At 42.9% G+C, this 20539-nt stretch overlaps 1 protein-coding gene across 1 annotated transcript; it reads left to right on the top strand.

The window, feature by feature from the left end:
* The first annotated feature begins 736 nt into the window (after positions 1-736).
* LOC129821424 (Krueppel-like factor 5) lies at positions 737-18278 on the top strand. Its single transcript, XM_055879064.1, has 4 exons — positions 737-1068; positions 9926-10823; positions 15933-15992; positions 16374-18278. The coding sequence occupies exons 2-4, from the start codon at positions 9938-9940 to the stop codon at positions 16550-16552; spliced, it is 1125 nt and encodes a 374-aa protein (XP_055735039.1). The 5' UTR covers positions 737-1068; positions 9926-9937; the 3' UTR covers positions 16553-18278.
* Positions 18279-20539: the final 2261 nt, after the last annotated feature.

Here is a 20539-nt window from a genome sequence, read left to right on the forward strand (position 1 = left end):
TACATGACTGTAACTACCAAGTGGATATCATGCAATTGGGGAGAAAAGGGGGTAACATTTACAAAAATAAATAAATAGGAGTGTCTACTAAATGACCTAAATGTAAAATGTACAGTATATCAGACTGAACAACTAACACACATATAGAAGGAACCGTTTGAAACACAAGCACATCTAACAAACTGACACATTAAATATACAAGCATTCATCATCACATTTCACACTTTATGGGCAGTTTTCATAGGCTGGGGACTAAAAAACATTGATGCTGGTTTGAATATTACTTGAATAGAGAGGAGGACCTTGTTGGATTGATTCTGTACAGTCCCTCAAAAAGCCTGGAGTCACAAAGGAGCACATCTTGCTGTACTGTACTGCTGAATCATTCATTCTTATTTAGGTATCCAACACATTCTCATAAAATGCTGGAGGAAAGGAGCTGTTGTGAGTCACAATGTTATTTTAAGAGGCTGTGAACAAGTAAGTTCATTAATTCATAGATTCCCTCACACTTGAAGTTAATCTTCCCACAAATCACGTTGCTGCCTTTCCACGTATCTTTTTACTTGTCTTCCCTCCTCGAAACTGAATGTAAAAGCAAAGGTAATCATTACTTTAAGTCTTATGTTCTGTCTATTCTACAATTGAAAACACATCTTGTCTATTTTTCTACATGTCCAGCCACTCCCTATACAGACAGACGCACTGCAATCACGCAGTTGCGTAATTTGACAAGCGCAAAACAAGAGGGAGTGAGCAGCTGACAACTGCATGGTTTCAGCTATTTGTTCAAATCAGAATTAGTCCTATTTTAAATTACCCCCCCACCCACACATTTTTGCGGACTACTGGACATAACATTATCACCGTTTATGGCCACTGACTTATCAACCAATGATGTTTGGGTCGCTCTGGGGCAGGACGCACCCGAACACTGAAAACCAACTGCACCACCACTAGCGGACAGGCTGAGAGAAGGGCGAGGAAAATATCACGGTCATGGACAAGTCCTCAACAACATGAAGTATACAATCGGTGAAAGCTCTTAATTTCACGACTACAATCGGGTACGGTATTTAATTAGAAAGCGAGTTTACAGTTTGAGCGAGGAGATTGTATGGCATCGTTGATATTTAGGCTATAGTATAGGCTAATATGCTGCCATCTAATTACCAGGCAAAATAGCCTATATTTACAGATCAATAGTGGACTGAGATGAAACGTTTCCCATCTCAATGTATAGAATGAGATGCATGAAGTCAGCAGCTGGACAGTCTAAATTCAGCTGTAGATTTCCATCGCCTAGACAGGAGCACTAGTTCAGAAGCCCGGCTGCTTGGAGGGGATTTCTTTCATGTGCTAATAGTCTTCATCCCCAATATTCCCCCAAACGATGCGCACTAGTTCCATTTGTTTCGTTTTTTCAAATACTGTAGGCCTGACAACATGTGTTTCAAAATATGTGCATTGGCACATGGAGAGTGACAACGTTGCGCATTGTGATCTTGTTTTGCGTTGGTCAGCGTAGTCTTTCTAAGGGATATGGATGGTTTTACGGGAGATGTAGCAGTGTAGCCTACACGATCAATGCTTTACTGCTGACTGGTTGATATGAACGTGATCACCACTCTAGAGCACTGGTATGGCTGCAAAAAAAATATAATGTAATAGTGTATGAAGCCATTAGCCTTAGCCAGAGATCCGACTCTATGTACATTTTTCAATTTGAGTTGGTGCGAGTTCCATTCCTTATAATGGCAACTCGGGGCTGGCACGGGATATGGATGGAACATGTAGCTCAATCCAGGGATGCAATACTCCAATGTACTCCAAATTCGCCCAGTATCCAAACTGCCAAACCCTGGCTAGATTAGCCTATGCCACACCAAATTCCAGTAGCCTTCACAGGGTTTATTTCCTTGATTGTTGCTGTATGGGGAACAGCCCAGCTGGTCGATTATCTATCAACTAGACTCTAACGTCATCCTTTTTCAATAGAAAGTGCAAACATAACAACACAACATTAAGTTCTTAACAGTCAAGTCATAACAAATGAAAATGCATTTTCTTTTAATTTCAGTTGTCATCTACTTTTTTAAAATAATATATAAACAGAGGACACGTTAACACAGAGTAGTGATCAACAATGAGAAGATAGTCCTTTTGTTTGTGGCTGAATAAATCCATGCTGACGATTTACCAGACCCTTGTGAGCAGTTTGTGTGACATCATGGTTTCCTTTTGCTGTTCATGAGTGTACTCGTTGCATGTGGTACAGCTGCTAACAAAGTCTTTCATTTCTGCATGCATGTTTGGACAGTTTTTAATGTTTCACGTGCCTGGCGGTAGCATGTGTCACCTCCAACGTGACTGGAGTGTATGCGGGTAAGCATCTCAGCTCTCAAGGCACTGGTCCTGGTCTTCCAGCATAAGACAGTATCCAAGTCCACTTTAGCTGGAGTTGCTCTGGATTGTGACAGGCTTCGTAACGTTGTAGTAGTGCAACACTGGCATGGATGAAACCAGAGATTTCATCTCCTGCACTGCGGCCTCATGTTTGGGTAGCCAGTGCCATCGTGTGTCTTTGTCCAGCAACTGGCGCAGAGGCTCACAGGCTCGAAGACTACTGATAGATGTGGCATGAACTTTGCAAAATAGTTTGCAAAGCCAATGAGACACTGCACTCCTTTTGCATCAGACGGGTTTGGCATGTCGAGGATCGCTCTGACTTTGTCTGGGTCCTGCTTCATGCCTTTGGCCGAGAGAATGTGGCCATGGAAGTGACGTCTTTCACCTTGAACTGCAGCTTCTTCAGGCCAAGACGAAGCTTAACTGATCATGGGCGCTCCATCAGTGCCAGGAGCTTCACATCGTTGTCACGTTCTGCTTCTTCGTCTGTGTCACCACAGCCTATGATCAGGACATCATCAGCGATGGGTTCAATGCCCTTGAGCCCAGCCAGTAACTCTTCCTGCTTGCGTTGGTATACCTCAGGCGCCACTGAGACACAAAACGTGAGCTTGAGCAAGCGTTTCTGAATCCACGGGGTCCAGAAGGTAGTCATGAAGCTGCTCTCTTTGTCCAGCTTGCAATGCATCTCGGTCATCCACCAAGGTGAAAATCCTGGCCTTGGGAAGCTTGTAGAGGACATCCTCCAGTGTCGGCATGATGTCGTAGGAATGTTTTAGTGCTTGGTTCAGATGCTTTGGGTCGATGCAGACCCTCAAATTCTCTGGCTTTTTCCCTCTGACCATATTGCTGATCCAGTCAGTTGGTTCAGTCACAGATGTCATGTGGCCATCGACCTCATACTTGGCCAGCTGGGCCTTCACAGTCACTTTCATTGCAATAGGCACACTGGACTGATGCTCTCATCCAATTCAAAGTGTACCTCCCCAGGTACTGATTCAATGTGCTCATTGAATACGTCGTCATATCTGCTGAGTAGTTGTTCTTTGGACAGAGATCCATGCTGCACACGCTCCACGATGTGCAAGTCATTTGGTACGGTGAACTGCATCAGTCCCAGGCGTTTACATTTAGAGTCTGAGAGGAGAAGATGTTGACAACTGGATTCTGGCACATAGTACCGGAATCCAGTTGACATTGTTGCAGCTTGTTGTGTAATCGTAGTGTCACAAACCATTTCTTCCGTCTTGAGTGTACAGCCCCAATGGATTCATGCATGTAAATGTCACTTTCACTGTTCTGCTCTGAACACTGAGTGACACCATCAACACAGTGAATCTTGCCCTCACTCACCCTTCTTTTGCTTTTGAGAGACACTTTTGCAAAGTGATTATTAGTTCCACAAGCTCTGCATGGTTTTTCGTAGGCAGGGCAGTGGTCTTTGCCTCGTGTGTTTGCAATTCCACAGTATTTGCATGCTATGGGGCTGTCTGTGTTCACCATTCGTGGTTAATTGTCTGAATGTCTGCTTGGCAACAGCGTGAACAGTATCAACGTCGGAGCGTGGGGTTTCCATTTCCATTGCTCTCATTCTCATATGAGTGACTTCGGCAGTGCGGCACATTTCAGTGGCAGTTACTAATGTTAAGCCTCTCTCTTTTAGTAGACGCCAGCGCGTGTCATAATTTGCAATTCCCAGTACTATTTTGTTACAAATCAGTTAATCTTTCAATCCCCCTTATTCACAAGAAGCAGATCTTTCTCACAGACAGGTTACAAAGTTGTGTACTGACTCACTCTTTTCCTGTTTGCAGCTTCCAAAAACGTTCCTGGCAGGTTGGAAGTAATTCTCCAATGCATTCAGTATGGCCTTTGCATCATCCTGTTGTTGTGCTGTGAGGGTGAGATTGTGCCGGTTGATATGCCTGCATTCACTGCCCATTAAGATCCTCAGAGTTTCCGCATGGACTTCGTTGGGTTTTTAATGTAGACTTGTCGCCAGCACATAGTCCTCGTATTCATCCCTGTCCCAATTAATATTCCACTCCCCTGTAATAACCATGGGTTTTGGTGGTGGAATGTTCACTGCCATAGCGATGAAATAGGTCTCTTTGCCTTCAGCCATCGAGGTAGGTAGTGATGCTAGCTAGCCAGCTAACAACAACTTTCTGTATGATATATTAGATTAAAGAATAAAGGCACACAAATGTCAAGTTCAAGAGCCTTGTTCAAGCATTGTACATGTCCCTACATACGGGGTCCAGAGAACAGCCAAGCGAGTCGATTACCTGTCAACTAGACTCCGTAACAGTGATGGGCTTGTGAATACTGAACATGTATGTACTTTATAGGCCATGTCAGTGAAGGATTGGATTGTTAGCTAGCGAATATGCTAACGTTAGCAACCTAGCTAAACATTAGGCTATGGGCTGGCACTGGCAGTATGGGACTTTGGAGAGTGAATTCAATTGCTAGGTAGTTATCTAGCTGTGGCCATCTGGCTAGTATCAACACGGGCTTTCTCCAAAATACCAACATTAGGGGTAACATTGGAATCTAGACCATAAGCAATACGCACAAATATGCATTGGCAAGCAACGCTACTGCCACCCTCTGGTTTGGAGTATTTTAACAAGGCCGGGTGAATGACAACTACCAAGGTCTTTGCTGTGTCAACACAAGAGATTAACTGCTGTTTGTCTGTCCCACCAGTGTGTATGAGCTTGCTTTAACACTTGTGCACATCTCTCTCAATTCAATTAGCTTTATTGGCATGACGTAACAATGTACATATTGCCAAAGCTTACTTTGGAGATTTTATGGGCAGGCAGCAATATAATGTAGTGCGTGGCCAACCTACAGCTCTCTCCGTCCTCCCCCAACAGGATGGGTAGCCTATCCTCAACAGAGAGGCATTTGAATAAGGGTTTCAAATTTGGGGAAAGTACACTCTTTTGGTATTGCAGGGTTTGGTAATGATATGGGAGGGGGGTCACTGTATTTTAGATGTTTACAAAACTTAATTGCTCTTTTTTGAGTTTTTATTATTAATAGATATTGGCCTAATTCTGCCCTGCATGCATTGTTTGTAGTTTTCCTCTGGACATGTAGAATAATCTTACAGAACTCTGCATGCAGGGTTTCAATGGGTTGTATGTCCCATTGATTGAAATCTTGTTTTGCAAGTGGACCCCACATCTCGGTGCCATAAAGTGCAATTGGATCAGTGACACATTCAATTAGTTTTATCCAAATATTTCAATTTTAAATGGTTTATTAATGGCGTAGAATGCCCTGCGTGCTTTCTCTCTGTTCATTCACTGCACCATTAAGTGTGTGCAGTACTCTATATGTTTTGTACCAATTGAGAACTGTGGTCTATTACCCTGAGATCTGGATTGTCTCTGGAAAATCATTATTTTAGTATTTTTGGGGTTTACTGCCAGGGCCCAGGTCTGGCAGTACTGCTCTAGAAGGTCCAGGCTCTGCTGTAGGCCATGTGCTGTGGGTGACACCAGGCACAGGTCATCTGCGAAGACCAGACATTTAACCTCTGAATTGTGGAGACTAACACCAGGGGCTGAGGATTTTGCTAGAATAGATGCCAATTCGTTGATGTAAATTTTGAAGAGTGCAGGGCTCAGATTGCAACCCTGGTGAAGGCCCTGGCCCTAGTTAAAGAATTATGTTCTTTTCTTGCCAATTTTGATGCCCCCTACACCACTTTAAATAACTTTGTAGAACAGTCCTGTATGCCAAATAGAATCAAATGCCTTTTGGAAGTTGATAAAGCAAGCATACATTTTGGAATTATTTTGGTGGACATGTTTATCATGGCTGTCATAGGCTGTACATTTTTTTGGTACATCTTGCGATGTTTTGGTTTGTATCCAATTTGGCTTTTAATCAAGACATTGTGCTTATTGAGGAAGTTTTTACATTTATAATACTGCAGAAAACCTTGCCCAGGTTACTGTTCAAACAAATGCCTCTGTAATTGTTAGGGTCAAATTTGTCTCCATCCTTAAAGATTGGGGTTATGAGTTCTTGATTCCAGATGTCAGGGAACTAAAATGAAACAGTTTTAACCTTATCATACGTGAGTTCCAAATATCTCTAACGGTCGCACCACGTCATGCACGTCATGTCAGAATACGCTCACTGTTCCAAAATATGATTATTGCGCAACAGGACAGTTAACACACGCTGCTATTTATCTATAGGCTATGTTTCAACTTGTCAATTTCAAATGATTTTCAGTTAACAGTTTGAATTGAGTTGTGTTCCGCCTCCTCATTAATTCACATAGAAGTAGCCCCTTTCAGCGTTGCAGACAATTTTACGTTTTGAAGTGCGCCGGACAAACTTCTCTCTTTGAGGAGAGCCCACACACTTCACCAATTTTTGCGCAGATCAAGTATGCAGATATTTGCACAGTCTTGCATGAATTGGAAACATTTCTGGGTGGCGCTCGCATTGCCTTGTTGTTTACTTACAAATAATAACTTTGGACACGTGTGCGTTGCTATCAAAGTAAATTCCTTATTTTCTGTATATCATGTTGTCGTTTCTACTGTAGGTGCATACAGTATGTATGTACAGTTGAAGTCGGAAGTTTTCATACACTTAGGTTGGAGTCATTAAAACTCATTTTTCAACCACTCCATAAATTTCTTGTTAAATCAAACAATACTTTTGGCAAGTCGGTTAGGACATCTACTTTGCATGACACAAGTCATGGTCTCTCCTATCATTGCTATGCAGACGACACACAATTAATCTTCTCCTTTCCCCCCTCTGATAACCAGGTGGTGAATCGCATCTCTGCATGTCTGGCAGACATATCAGTGTGGATGACGGATCACCACCTCAAGCTGAACCTCGGCAAGACGGAGCTGCTCTTCCTCCCGGGGAAGGACTGCCCGTTCCATGATCTCGCCATCACGGTTGACAACTCCATTGTGTCCTCCTCCCAGAGTGCTAAGAACCTTGGCGTGATCCTGGACAACACCCTGTCGTTCTCAACTAACATCAAGGCGGTGACCCGTTCCTGTAGGTTCATGCTCTACAACATTCGCAGAGTACGACCCTGCCTCACGCAGGAAGCGGCGCAGGTCCTAATCCAGGCACTTGTCATCTCCCGTCTGGATTACTGCAACTCGCTGTTGGCTGGGCTCCCTGCCTGTGCCATTAAACCCCTACAACTCATTCAGAACGCCGCAGCCCGTCTGGTGTTCAACTTTCCCAAGTTCTCTCACGTCACCCCGCTCCTCCGCTCTCTCCACTGGCTTCCAGTTGAAGCTCGCATCCGCTACAAGACCATGGTGCTTGCCTACGGAGCTGTGAGGGGAACGGCACCTCCGTACCTTCAGGCTCTGATCAGGCCCTACACCCAAACAAGGGCACTGCGTTCATCCACCTCTGGCCTGCTCGCCTCCCTACCTCTGGCACCCCAATGGTGGAACAAACTCCCTCACGACGCCAGGTCAGCGGAGTCAATCACCACCTTCCGGAGACACCTGAAACCCCACCTCTTTAAGGAATACCTAGGATAGGATAAAGTAATCCTTCTAACCCCCCCCTTAAAAGAGTTAGATGCACTATTGTAAAGTGGTTGTTCCACTGGATATCATAAGGTGAATGCACCAATTTGTAAGTCGCTCTGGATAAGAGCGTCTGCTAAATGACTTAAATGTAATGTAATGTAAATGTCATTTTTCCAACAATTGTTTACAGACAGATTATTTAAAATATAATTTAAAAAAATTGTAGACCTCCACAAGTCTGGTTCATCCTTGGGAGCAAGTATAAACACCATGGGACCATGCAGCCGTCATTCCGCTCAGGAAGGAGACGCGTTCTCTCTCCTATAGATGAACGTACTTTGGTGTGAAAAGTGCAAATCAATCCCAGAACAACAGCAAAGGACCTTGTGAAGATGCTGGAGGAAATAGGAACAAAGGTATCTATATCCACAGTAAAACGAGTCCTATATCGACATAACCTGAAAGGCCGCTCAACAAGGAAGAAGCCACTGCTCCAAAACCACCATTTAAAAAAAGCCAGACTATGGTTTGTAACTGCACATGGGGACAAAGATCGTACTTTTTGGAGACATGTCCTTTGGTCTGATGAAACAAAAATGGATCAATTTGGCCACAATGAACATCGTTATGTTTGGCGGAAAAATGGGGAGGCTTGCAAGCTAAAGAACACCATCCCAACCATGAAGCACAGGGGTGGCAGCATCATGCTGTGCGGGTGCTTTGCTGCAGGAGGGACTGGTGCACTTCACAAAATCAATGGCATCATGAGGAGGAAAATGATGTGGATATATTGAAGCAGAATCTCAAGACATCAGTCAGGAAGTTAACAAACTATAGTTTTGGCAAGTCGGTTAGGACATCTACTTTGTGCATGACACAAGTAATTTTTTCAACAATTGTTTACAGACAGATTATTTCACTTATAATTCACTGTATCATAATTCCAGTGGGTCAGATGGTTGCAAATGGGTCTTCCAAATGGACAATGACCCGTTGTATACTTCCAAAGTCTTGGCAAAATTGCTTAAGGACAACAAAGTCAAGGTATCGGAGTGGCCATCACAAAGCCCTGACCTCAATCATATAGAAAATGTGTGGGCAGAACTGAAAAAACATGTGTGAGCAAGGAGGCCTACAAACCTGACTCAGTTACCCCAGCTCTGTCAGGAGGAATGGGCCAAAATTCACCCAATTTATTGTGGGAAGGCTACCCAAAATGATTGACCCAAGTTAAACAATTTAAATGCAATGCTACCAAATACTAATTGAGTGTTTGTAAACTTCTGCCCCACTGGAAATGTGATGAAAGAAATAACAGTTGAAATAAATCATTCTCTCTACTCTTATTCTGACATTTCACATTCTTAAAATAAAGTGGTGATCCTAACTGACCTAAAACAGGTCATTTTTACTAGGATTAAATATCAGGAATTGTGAAACACCTTAGCCAAATACATTTAAACTCAGTTTATGTAAACTTCTGACTTCAACTGGATGTATGGAGCATAATGAATTTGAGTTTTATTCACGTTTTCAAGTGCTGGTAACGAATAATGCATTCCGATTATTGCATAGATCGTAATGGATGCCTATGATGTTTGTAAAATACTTTTTTGACGGTTGTGCTGATTTATAATGAGCTAAGCTAATGCTAATTGTGGCGAATGAACCTACTCCTTTTCAGTTCTTCCCAGGCAGAAAAAAAACCATATGCTAACTTTCACATGATTTTGGCTAGAGGCACACTGTCTTCAGCTATTTAAAGGCGCAAGCATTGACTGTAGCTGTGTTCTGGGTCCATGCGGAAACACTTGCGCTTAAAAGGTTTCTGCTAAGTGAAGAAATTGGAGATGTGATTAACGGTGACACCTTCGTTGTTCCTGCGATTTAACATGTCACGTGTTAACTTTCACAGCCCTAGTATTGAATGTAACTCACAAATACTCCATTTTTCTTTTTTACCTTGCAGGGTAGTTCTGAGATGGACAAATATCTGTCACCTCCTCAGAATATCTCAGACACCAGACAGCCATCTTTCACGGAGGACCTTGATTCCCCATACAGCATCAACATGAGTCTCCTCCTACCTGACGTTACCTACCTGTGCCCCAGCCTGTGTCTGCCTATGAGACCCATCAAGACAGAGCCTCTCTCCCACTCCCTCATCCATCCCAGTTGCCAGTGCAACCCTGGTCCTACAACCCTTCCAGAACACCCTGGGCTGTATGGCGCTTCGACAGACACAGGAAGTAGTCTGTTCATTAAACAGGAAATGTCCCCCCTGGACTTCCCAGACAATCCGTTGTTCCAGCTGTTGAACTCTGAGCTGGAGCAGCTGGTGCCCGATCATCCGGTGAACACCAACCTCCACAGTGGGGTCCCTATGTCCTCGTCTGTCCCTTTCAGCAACGTCCACATACCATCCCCCCAGATTGTTGTCAAATCGATGGGATGCCCACAAAAAGATGGCAATCCTCTGACAACCCAGTTCGCAAGCCATTCGCAGCAGCGACCAGACTATCTTCCTCCGTCCCCGCCTAACTCTCAGCCAGGGAGCCCAGACAGAGGGAAAGAGCTGATTCAGAATCGTTCTCCGCCTTCATCATATGCAGCCAGTATTGCCTCGAAACTAAGACCTGGTCTTAGGCCAGTCCAATGCTCTGGTCTAGGACCAGTTCCGAGCACCAGTTTTAGATTAGTTCAGAGTCCATGTCTTGGACAAAGCCAAAGTTCTAGTCTTGGAGCAGGCCAGAACCCTTGTGTTGGGCCAGTGTCCCCAACATTGGCTCAATCAGTTCCAGAGAGGTTTAACCAAAGGAATAACCCTGACCTGGAGAGGAGGAGGATACATCACTGTGACATTCCAGGTGAGGAGACATGACACGTAGTCTCAATTCACTAAAGCAGGGTTCCCAAACTGGCGGCCCATAGGCCGAATTTGGCCCGTGGGTTGTTTTATGTGGCCCTCCCCATGTTTTCTGAGCATAGAAAATAAATATATACAGTACCAGTCAAAGGTTTGGACACACTAACTCATTCAAGGCTTTTTCTTTATTTTTACCTTTTTCTACATGGTAGAATAATAGTGAAGCGTTACAGAAGGCCTCTTTTAGTGTCCTAAGTTTTCATAACCTTGACCTTAATTGTCAACCATCTGTAAGCTGTTAGTGTCTTTACGACCGTTTCACAGGTGCGTGTTCATTAATTGTTTATGGTTCATTGAACAAGCATGGGAAACAGTGTTTAAACCCTTTACAATGAAGATCTAAGAAGTTATTGGGATTTTTACGAATTATCTTTGAAAGACAGGGTCCTGAAAAAGGGACATTTATTTTCTTGGTGAGTTCATATTTTTCAAAGTAGCCACCCTTTTTCCTAGCTGACAGCTTTTCACACTCTTGCATTTCAATTGAAAGTTCATTTGTGGATAATGCGTTTGAGCAAATCAGTTGTGTTATGACAAGGTAGGGGTGGTATACAGAAGATTATACAGAAGATTTTGGTATTTTACCCTATTTGGTAAAAGACCAAGTCCATATTATGGCAAGAACAACTCAAATAAGCAAAGTGAAACAACAGTCCATCATTACTTTAAGACCTGGAGGTCAGTGAATCCTGAACAGTTCAAGAACTTTAAAAGTTTCTTCAAGTGCTGTAGCGAAAACAATCAAGCGCTATGATGAAACTGGCTCTCATGAGGACCGCCACAAGAAAGGAAGACCCAGAGTTGCCTCTGCTGCAGCGGATACGTTCATTAGAGTTACCAGCCTCAGAAATTGCAGCCTAAATAAATGCTTCACAGAGTTCAAGTAACAGACACATCTCAACATCAACTGTTCAGAGGAGACTACATGAATCAGGCCTTCATGATCGAATTGCTGCAAAGAAACCACTACTATAGGACACCAATAATAAACAGATACTTGCTTGGGCCAAGAAACACGAGCAGATGATATTAGACCGTTGCAAATATGTCCTTTGGTCTGGAGTCTAAATTTGAGAAGGTTTGCTGTGTCTGTCAGCGTAGTGTCCAGAGCATGGAGGCGCTACCAGGAGACAGGCCAGTACATCAGGAGACGTGGAGGAGGCCGTAGGAGGGCAACAACCCAGCAGCAGGACCGCTACCTCCGCCTTTGTGCAAGGAGGAGCAGGAGGAGCACTGCCAGAGCCCTGCAAAATGACCTCCAGCAGGCCACAAATGTGCATGTGTCTGCTCAAACGGTCAGAAACAGACTCCATGAGGGTGGTATGAGGGCCCTACGTCCACAGGTGGGGATTGTGCTTACAGCCCAACACCGTGCAGGACGTTTGGCATTTGCCAGAGAACACCAAGATTGGCAAATTCGCCACTGGCGCCCTGTGCTCTTCACAGATGAAAGCAGGTTCACACTGAGCACATGAGCACATGTGACAGACGTGACAGAGTCTGGCGACGCCGTGGAGAACGTTCTGCTGCCTGCAACATCCTCCAGCATGACCGGTTTGGCGATGGGTCGGTCATGGTGTGGGGTGGCATTTCTTTGTGGGGCCGCACAGCCCTCCATGTGCTCGCCAGAGGTAGCCTGACTGCCATTAGGTACCGAGATGAGATCCTCAGACCCCTTGTGAGACCATATGCTGACACATGCACATTTGTGGCCTGCTGGAGGTCATTTTGCAGGGCGCTGGCAGTGCACCTCCTTGCACAAAGGCGGAGGTAGCGGTCCTGCTGCTGGGTTGTTGCCCTCCTACAGCCTCCTCCACGTCTCCTAATGTACTGGCCTGTCTCCTGGTAGCGCCTCCATGCTCTGGACACTACGCTGACAGACACAGCAAACCTTTATGCCACAGTTCGCATTGATGTGCCATCCTGAATGAACTGCACTACCTGAGCCACTTGTGTGGGTTGTAGACTCCGTCTCATGCTACCACTAGAGTGAGAGCACCGCCAGCATTCAAAAGTGACCAAAACATCAGCCAGGAAGCATAGGAACTGAGAAGTGGTCTGTGGTCACCACCTGCAGAATCACTCTTGTTTCGGGGGGTGTCTTGCTAGTTGCCTATAATTTCCACCTTTTGTCTACTCCATTTGCACAACAGCATGTGAAATTTATTGTCAATCAGTGTTGCTTCCTAAGTGGACAGTTTGATTTCACAGAAGTGTGATTGACTTGGAGTTACATTGTGTTGTTTAAGTGTTCCCTTTATTTTTTTGAGCAGTGTATATATATACACTGCTCAAAAAAATAAAGGGAACACTAAAATAACACATCCTAGATCTGAATGAATGAAATATTCTTATTAAATACTTTTTTCTTTACATAGTTGAATGTGCTGACAACAAAATCACACATTATCAATGGAAATCAAATTTATCAACCCATGGAGTTCTGGATTTGGAGTCACACTCAAAATTAAAGTGGAAAACCACACTACAGGCTGATCCAACTTTGATGTAAAGTCAAAATGAGGCTCAGTAGTGTGTGTGGCCTCCACGTGCCTGTATGACCTCCCTACAACGCCTGGGCATGCTCCTGATGAGGTGGCGGATGGTCTCCTGAGGGATCTCCTCCCAGACCTGGACTAAAGCATTCGCCAACTCCTGGACAGTCTGTGGTGCAACGTGGCGTTGGTGGATGGAGCGAGACATGATGTCCCAGATGTGCTCAATTGGATTCAGGTCTGGGGAACGGGCGGGCCAGTCCATAGCATCAATGCCTTCCTCTTGCAGGAGCTGACACACTCCAGCCACATGAGGTCTAGCATTGTCTTGCATTAGGAGGAACCCAGGGCCAACCGCACCAGCATATGGTCTCACAAGGGGTCTGAGGATCTCATCTCGGTACCTAATGGCAGTCAGGCTACCTCTGGCGAGCACATGGAGGGCTGTGCGGCCCCCCAAAGAAATGCCACCCCACACCATGACTGACCCACCGCCAAACCGGTCATGCTGGAGGATGTTGCAAGCAGCAGAACGTTCTCCACGGCATCTCCAGACTCTGTCACGTCTGTCACATGTGCTCAGTGTGAACCTGCTTTCATCTGTGAAGAGCACAGGGCGCCAGTGGCGAATTTGCCAATCTTGGTGTTCTCTGGCAAATGCCAAACGTCCTGCACGGTGTTGGGCTGTAAGCACAACCCCCACCTGTGGACGTAGGGCCCTCATACCACCCTCATTGAGTCTGTTTCTGACCATTTGAGCAGACACATGCACATTTGTGGCCTGCTGGAGGTCATTTTGCAGGGCTCTGGCAGTGCTCCTCCTGCTCCTCCTTGCACAAAGGCGGAGGTAGCGGTCCTGCTGCTGGGTTGTTGCCCTCCTACGGCCTCCTCCACGTCTCCTGATGTACTGGCCTGTCTCCTGGTAGCGCCTCCATGCTCTGGACACTACGCTGACAGACACAGCAAACCTTCTTGCCACAGCTCGCATTGATGTGCCATCCTGGATGAGCTGCACTACCTGCGCCACTTGTGTGGGTTGTAGACTTCGTCTCATGCTACCACTAGAGTGAAAGCACCGCCAGCATTCAAAAGTGACAAACATCAGCCAGGAAGCATAGGAACTGAGAAGTGGTCTGTGGTCACCACCTGCAGAACCACTCCTTTATTGGGGGTGTCTTTTTTTTAATCTTAGGGGTGGATCAGCTTAATATTGCGGAAAGAATGTTGCTTCCAATGTAATTGTCTGCATTTCCAATCCCCCATATTTTTTTGGGTAAATATATATATCCATACACGTATGCATACATATATACATACACATACCTATATAGACATACATACTTTTTTAAAGAATATACCTTTATTATTATTCCCCGCAAACCCTACCACCGATCCCCGAATTGGAGTAAACTGATAAACATTTCTGTTTTTACCTTCAATTTATACACATTTTACAGACACAGTCTACTTTATAATAGTTCTCTCTTGTTTGTTCTTAGTCCTTCCTCTATTTCTGTTGTCCATCCAGTTTGATTTCCACTTGTAACTGTGCTATTTCACAAAAGCTCCGCACTATTGGGGGTGTCTTGCTAATTGCCTATAATTTCCACCTGTTGTCTATTCCATTTGCACAACAGCATGTGAAATTTATTGTCAATCAGTGTTGCTTCCTAAGTGGACAGTTTGATTTCACAGAAGTGTGATTGACTTGGAGTTACATTGTGTTGTTTAAGTGTTCCCTTTATTTTTTTGAGCAGTGTATTTCTTGGTATGAATGTTCATTGTTGAACAACTTCAGGAAATCAGCTCCAATTGATTAAAATGTTGGAAATGTATTCCCATGCATAATAGAGACACTTTTGATCGAATACAAATTTAAGGAAGGTTTGAAATTATTGTTTTAGTTAAATATTATACTGTATCTTTTTGGGCTTCTTGTGGTCAATTTGCAGTCTACAAATTATTTGTAAATACGTTTCGGCCCACTGACCATCTGCTCAAGAAAAAAACGGCCCGCAGGTGAATCTAGTTGATTATTCCTGCACTAAAGTCTGTCTAAGCTCGGTAGTCGAAGTTGTGTATTTGAGGTTTAAAAGGCTTTTTAAGTGTGTCATTTCCACCTTGAAGTTCCAGACTTGACTTTCCCTTACGAAAAATGTATCAAAATATCCATAAAAAATAATCCGTTCAATAGTTCCAATGTTCTGTTGCTGCAGGAATATTTTCCAGCTGCAGCAAACTGGCTCAAATTAAGATCCTATGTCTGTAGTGGGAGAGAGGCTTTGGTTTTCTCATGAGTAATGAAGACTAGTAGGAGATTAGATGATTATGTTCTTGAAACCCATGGAATTGAATCATACAGATCAAACAAACAGAACATTAAACGGTTCCATAAAAGTCTAACTTGATTTATAAGCATGAAATGAATGCATTGTGTGGTTTATAATTCAATCATGACCATTAACACCACTCTGTCAGATGTAGGATGTTATTCTTGTTAATCAATTCAAGTTATGTTGTAATGATATGCATTTGGTTCCATTCTTTTTCATCAGGATGTAAGAAAGTCTACACAAAGTCCTCCCATTTAAAGGCCCATTTGCGGACACATACGGGTAAATGTTTTACTGGTAACATTATAAAAGTCCTGTTATGGGCAACTCCTCTCTTATTTTGGGGGGCCAGTATGTTATGTTGCCAGGCAAAATAATGCTTCTGGCATGCAGATGCATTCTGAATGCTAAATGAGATCTTGCCCGCCAAATGTTGCCGCGTGTTGTCGAACGTGTTTTAAACACCTTAAATAAATATCTATTATTTAAAAAAATATAGATTCTATTTCATTCAAGATAATTGTGTAAAATATTAATTATATTTACTGACCTTATAAAAACAAATATTATAGTTAAGAATTTAGTTAGCACTCTACATTTGTGACATAACATGATCAACCCTGTTTCTGCTGTTGAATAATGTCATTGTGTGCTGCGTTCCAGGAGAGAAGCCGTACCAATGCTCCTGGGAGGGATGCGAGTGGCGCTTCGCTCGTTCCGACGAGCTGACACGCCACTTCAGGAAACACACAGGGGCCAAGCCCTTCCAGTGTGTTGTGTGTGACCGCTGTTTCTCCCGGTCTGACCACCTGGCTCTACACACAAAGAGGCACCGGAGCTAGAGAAGCTTACATACAGTATATCTTTTTTTTTTATTAGATCAAAGTCAAATGAAACTTTATGTTAAATATACTTAAATCTCTAACTTTCACAATACAATTGTGCTGACAATGGTTTCACAGGATTAGGCTCCCTGTCCTTACTGAGAAATACATGTGTTGCTGAAACACATGGATTTGTTTTATTGTACCCATGTATCTTACACTGACTGCAATATGGATGTAGCTTTTCCATGTATCTATTTCAGTAAATGCTGCCATGGTTTGATTTTTGAATAAGAGCACAAAGTTGGAAACAAGCTAATTTCGGTATCTCCAGCAGTGTTTCCCAAACCTCTGCTCATGTACCCCCAGCCATTTCACCTATTTGATCTATTCCAGTACTAGCACACCTGATTCAACTAATCATTTGATTGTAAAGTTGACGGCCCGGTTTCCCAAAAGCATCTTAAGGCTAAGTTCATTGTTAGAACCTTCGTAGGAGCATCGTTAAATCTCAGAGCTGTTTCCCAAACCATCGTTACTAAAGTTGTACTTGAAAACTCATAATATATAACGCCTGCCTCAGACCACTCGTAGAAGAGCTAAGTGTGCCATTATTCGTTTTTGCCCTCACTTCATACACAGAAGATATCCGCTAAACATAGAATCACATGGTTTATCCGTTGAAGTTCAATTCATTTCGTTCTATTTTGCTACTTGCAGGCTACCGTCATTTGTCTCAATATATTTCATGATGTACCAAATCTGTGATTGAGTGCATTTTTATTGGGTAAGTATTAGAATAAGCCGCCTCAACTTGCAGTCGTAGGTGGTAATACTGTTTCTCTCTAGGAGCTGATCCGTAGTCAGTATTGTGAAATAATTATAATGTTAGGGAAATATTTAAATGGAAGAAGGCTGATCCGATAGCAGCACTCCCTTTCTTTCAATCCTATCAGTATCGACACACTTAGTGACCGTTCTCTCTGCATGGTGTTTTGGGAAACGCATGTTACATCTTCGGCTGTTCTAGGAAAGATTACATTGTTAAAACACTCGTAAGCCTAAATTCCATCGTTATAGATTGAAAAAGTGAAACAGTTGGTTCTCAATTTACAGTATTATCTCTGTCTTTTCTACTTGGTATCGGTACTTCAAGGCAAAATATTTTTATGTATTGCTATCGACGTCTAAGTATGACTACGACTACATTTAAATCCTGTATATCGTGTACAAATGGAAGTCGAAGTAATATTTTTTTTATATCTTGTTTAAGAATGATATCACACATTAGTACTGAGTATCTAAGTGCCTTTTGATGTTTTATTAATGAATTAAAGACTAAGCAAATAGAGTCCATTGACTATTGCTGCATTTTTTGGCTATAAAAAAATGTAAGATAGTTACTGTGTTTTAGTTACATAGTTACATTTTTATAGTTACATTTCTTTTTTTGAATTTGATTAAATACATTGAATAATAAGAGCTATCATTTCAGATTACGAGAATGTGTTGAAATATAAATATTTTGTATCTTCTATTTCGGATCTTATTGTCAATGTTTTGTTTATTTCTCCTTTAAACTGTAAACTGGTTTACACTGAATTTAAATGATACTAAGTAGTGCTTAAAAAATATTAGTGTTCAGCATTTTGAGATGTTATACTTATAGGCTATAATGTCCAATCTGTGCCAAGATTGCTAAGTGAGCAACAAAACATGATAATAAACTTTGTTTACAATGTTATACCTTGGGAAAATGTATTTGATTGTATTCAAGGTATGTGTGGATTGATATAGTATTCACCTGTCATAGCAACAAAGAATTTGAACCTCACACCCACTGTGTTGACACTGCCCTGTGATAAAAGAACACCAATGATCCGTGCAGATCATTTCACAGATAATATTTCATGTCATAGTTAAAGGTTAAAAACATGTTTTAATTGGCACATAACATTCCTCTTTCAAGACGTTTGCGCATTCATTGGAACCTGAACTATTTTGTTTGTAATGCCATCTGTCAGTTTCTCAGAGCAACGCCAACTCTAAGATTGATGTACCTATTATGTACAATTAATTCTCCTGAGGGTGTCACACCCTTGCAAAATCCACCTAGCTCTATGGTAATTATAAGGCCATTAAAACCTACTGCTCACTTAAACATTCAAACTCCACTTGCCTAACAAACGATTTACTTCCATGTTTGTTTGGTTCTTCTTGGGCCTATTGCAACCGTTTTTGGTTACTGTATTATCTCCAGGTAATCTCTTGTTAAACCATCAACATGCACAAAAATCACTGCACAGCTGATTTCAATTGCAACCATTATTGGCCACTGTATTACTGCTCCTTAAAGCTGTCGGAATTAACTTTTTGTCCTTTCTCACAAAATCGTTCAAGACATTTTCGCCACGATACTGACCACAACTACTGACACACAACTACTGAACCACACAACTAAGGACCACACAACCCCAGAACTACTGACCACAACCACAAAATTACTGACCACCACATACTTCAGCTACTGAGCACACCTACTGACCACTACTGAATAAAACTACTGACCACAACTAGTGAATCACACACCTACTTACTAAAACTACTGACCACAACTACACAACTACTGAACCACACAACTACTGACCACAACCACAAAATTACTGACCACCACTACTGACCACTATATACCAACAACAACACTACTGAAAACAACTGTCACGATCTTGGAAATGAGCGGACCAAGGCGCAGCGTGAGTAAAGGTCCACATATTTAAGTGAAACTAACAAAACAAAATAACAAACCTTACAAAGACTGTGAGGATGTACTGCCCAAACACACTAACACAAACAATATCCCACAAATGCAGGTGGGAAAAAAGCCTACCTAAATATGATCCCCAATTAGAGGCAACGATTACCAGCTGCCTCTAATTGGGAACCACACAAACCACCAACCTAGAAATCTATAAACTAGATTACCCCCCAAGTCACGCTCTGACCTACACACCATAGAGAACCGAGGGCTCTCTATGGTCAGGGCGTGACAACAACAACACTACATAGAATAACGCCTGACCACATTTCCTGACCACAACTACTGAACATAAGCACACATCTCCTGACCACAACTAATGACCACAATGACTGACCGTAATCACACAACTACTGACAACCAATAATCTACTGACCACAACTACTGACCACACAATCACTGAACCAAACAATTAATGACCAAAACCCCACAACTACTGGCCACTATTGACAATTGCTGACAACCACCACAGAAATACTGACCACGACCACACAATAACTGAACACAACTACTGACAACTACAGCCCACAATACTGAATACAGCGACTGACCACAACCACAGAACTATTGACCACAAAATTACTGAACCACAAAACTAAGGAAGACAACAACACAACTACTTCCCACAATTACTGACCACAACTACTGACCAATATAGACCTTATCTACTGACCCGAACTACTGACAACAACAACACAACTATAGAGCATAACTCCGGACCGAACAACTACCAACCACAATTACTGACCACAACCACAAAACTACTGACCAAACAACAACTGAACCACACAATGAATGACCAATACCCACAACTACTGACCACAACTATTGACAACCACCACACAACTACGGACTACAAACACACCACTACTGACCACAAACACACACCTACTGACCACAACTGCTGAACCACACAACTACTAAACACAACTACTGACACCTACAGCCCACAAAACTGAATACAGCTACTGACCACAGCCACACAACTACTGACCACAAAACTACTGAACCACATCCCAAAAATTACTGACCACAACTACTGACCACTATAGACCACAACTACTGAGCACAGCTACTGATCAGAACCACAATACTATTGACCACAACCACTGACCAAAACTACTGATCACTTCAGACCTCAACTACTGACCCAAACTACTGACAACAACAACACAACTACAGAGCATTAC

The sequence above is a fragment of the Salvelinus fontinalis genome, chromosome 23 (genome assembly GCF_029448725.1).
Source record: "Salvelinus fontinalis isolate EN_2023a chromosome 23, ASM2944872v1, whole genome shotgun sequence".
Lineage (NCBI taxonomy): Eukaryota > Metazoa > Chordata > Actinopteri > Salmoniformes > Salmonidae > Salvelinus > Salvelinus fontinalis.

Excerpts from the sequence above, each read along its gene's own strand:
- LOC129821424 (XM_055879064.1), top strand. The coding sequence starts at position 9,938 with ATGGACAAATATCTGTCACCTCCTCAGAATATCTCAGACACCAGACAG. Across the intron at positions 10,824-15,932 it reads ACATCACTGTGACATTCCAG|GATGTAAGAAAGTCTACACA; the intron begins GTGAGGAGACAT and ends CTTTTTCATCAG. Across the intron at positions 15,993-16,373 it reads CCATTTGCGGACACATACGG|GAGAGAAGCCGTACCAATGC; the intron begins GTAAATGTTTTA and ends GCTGCGTTCCAG.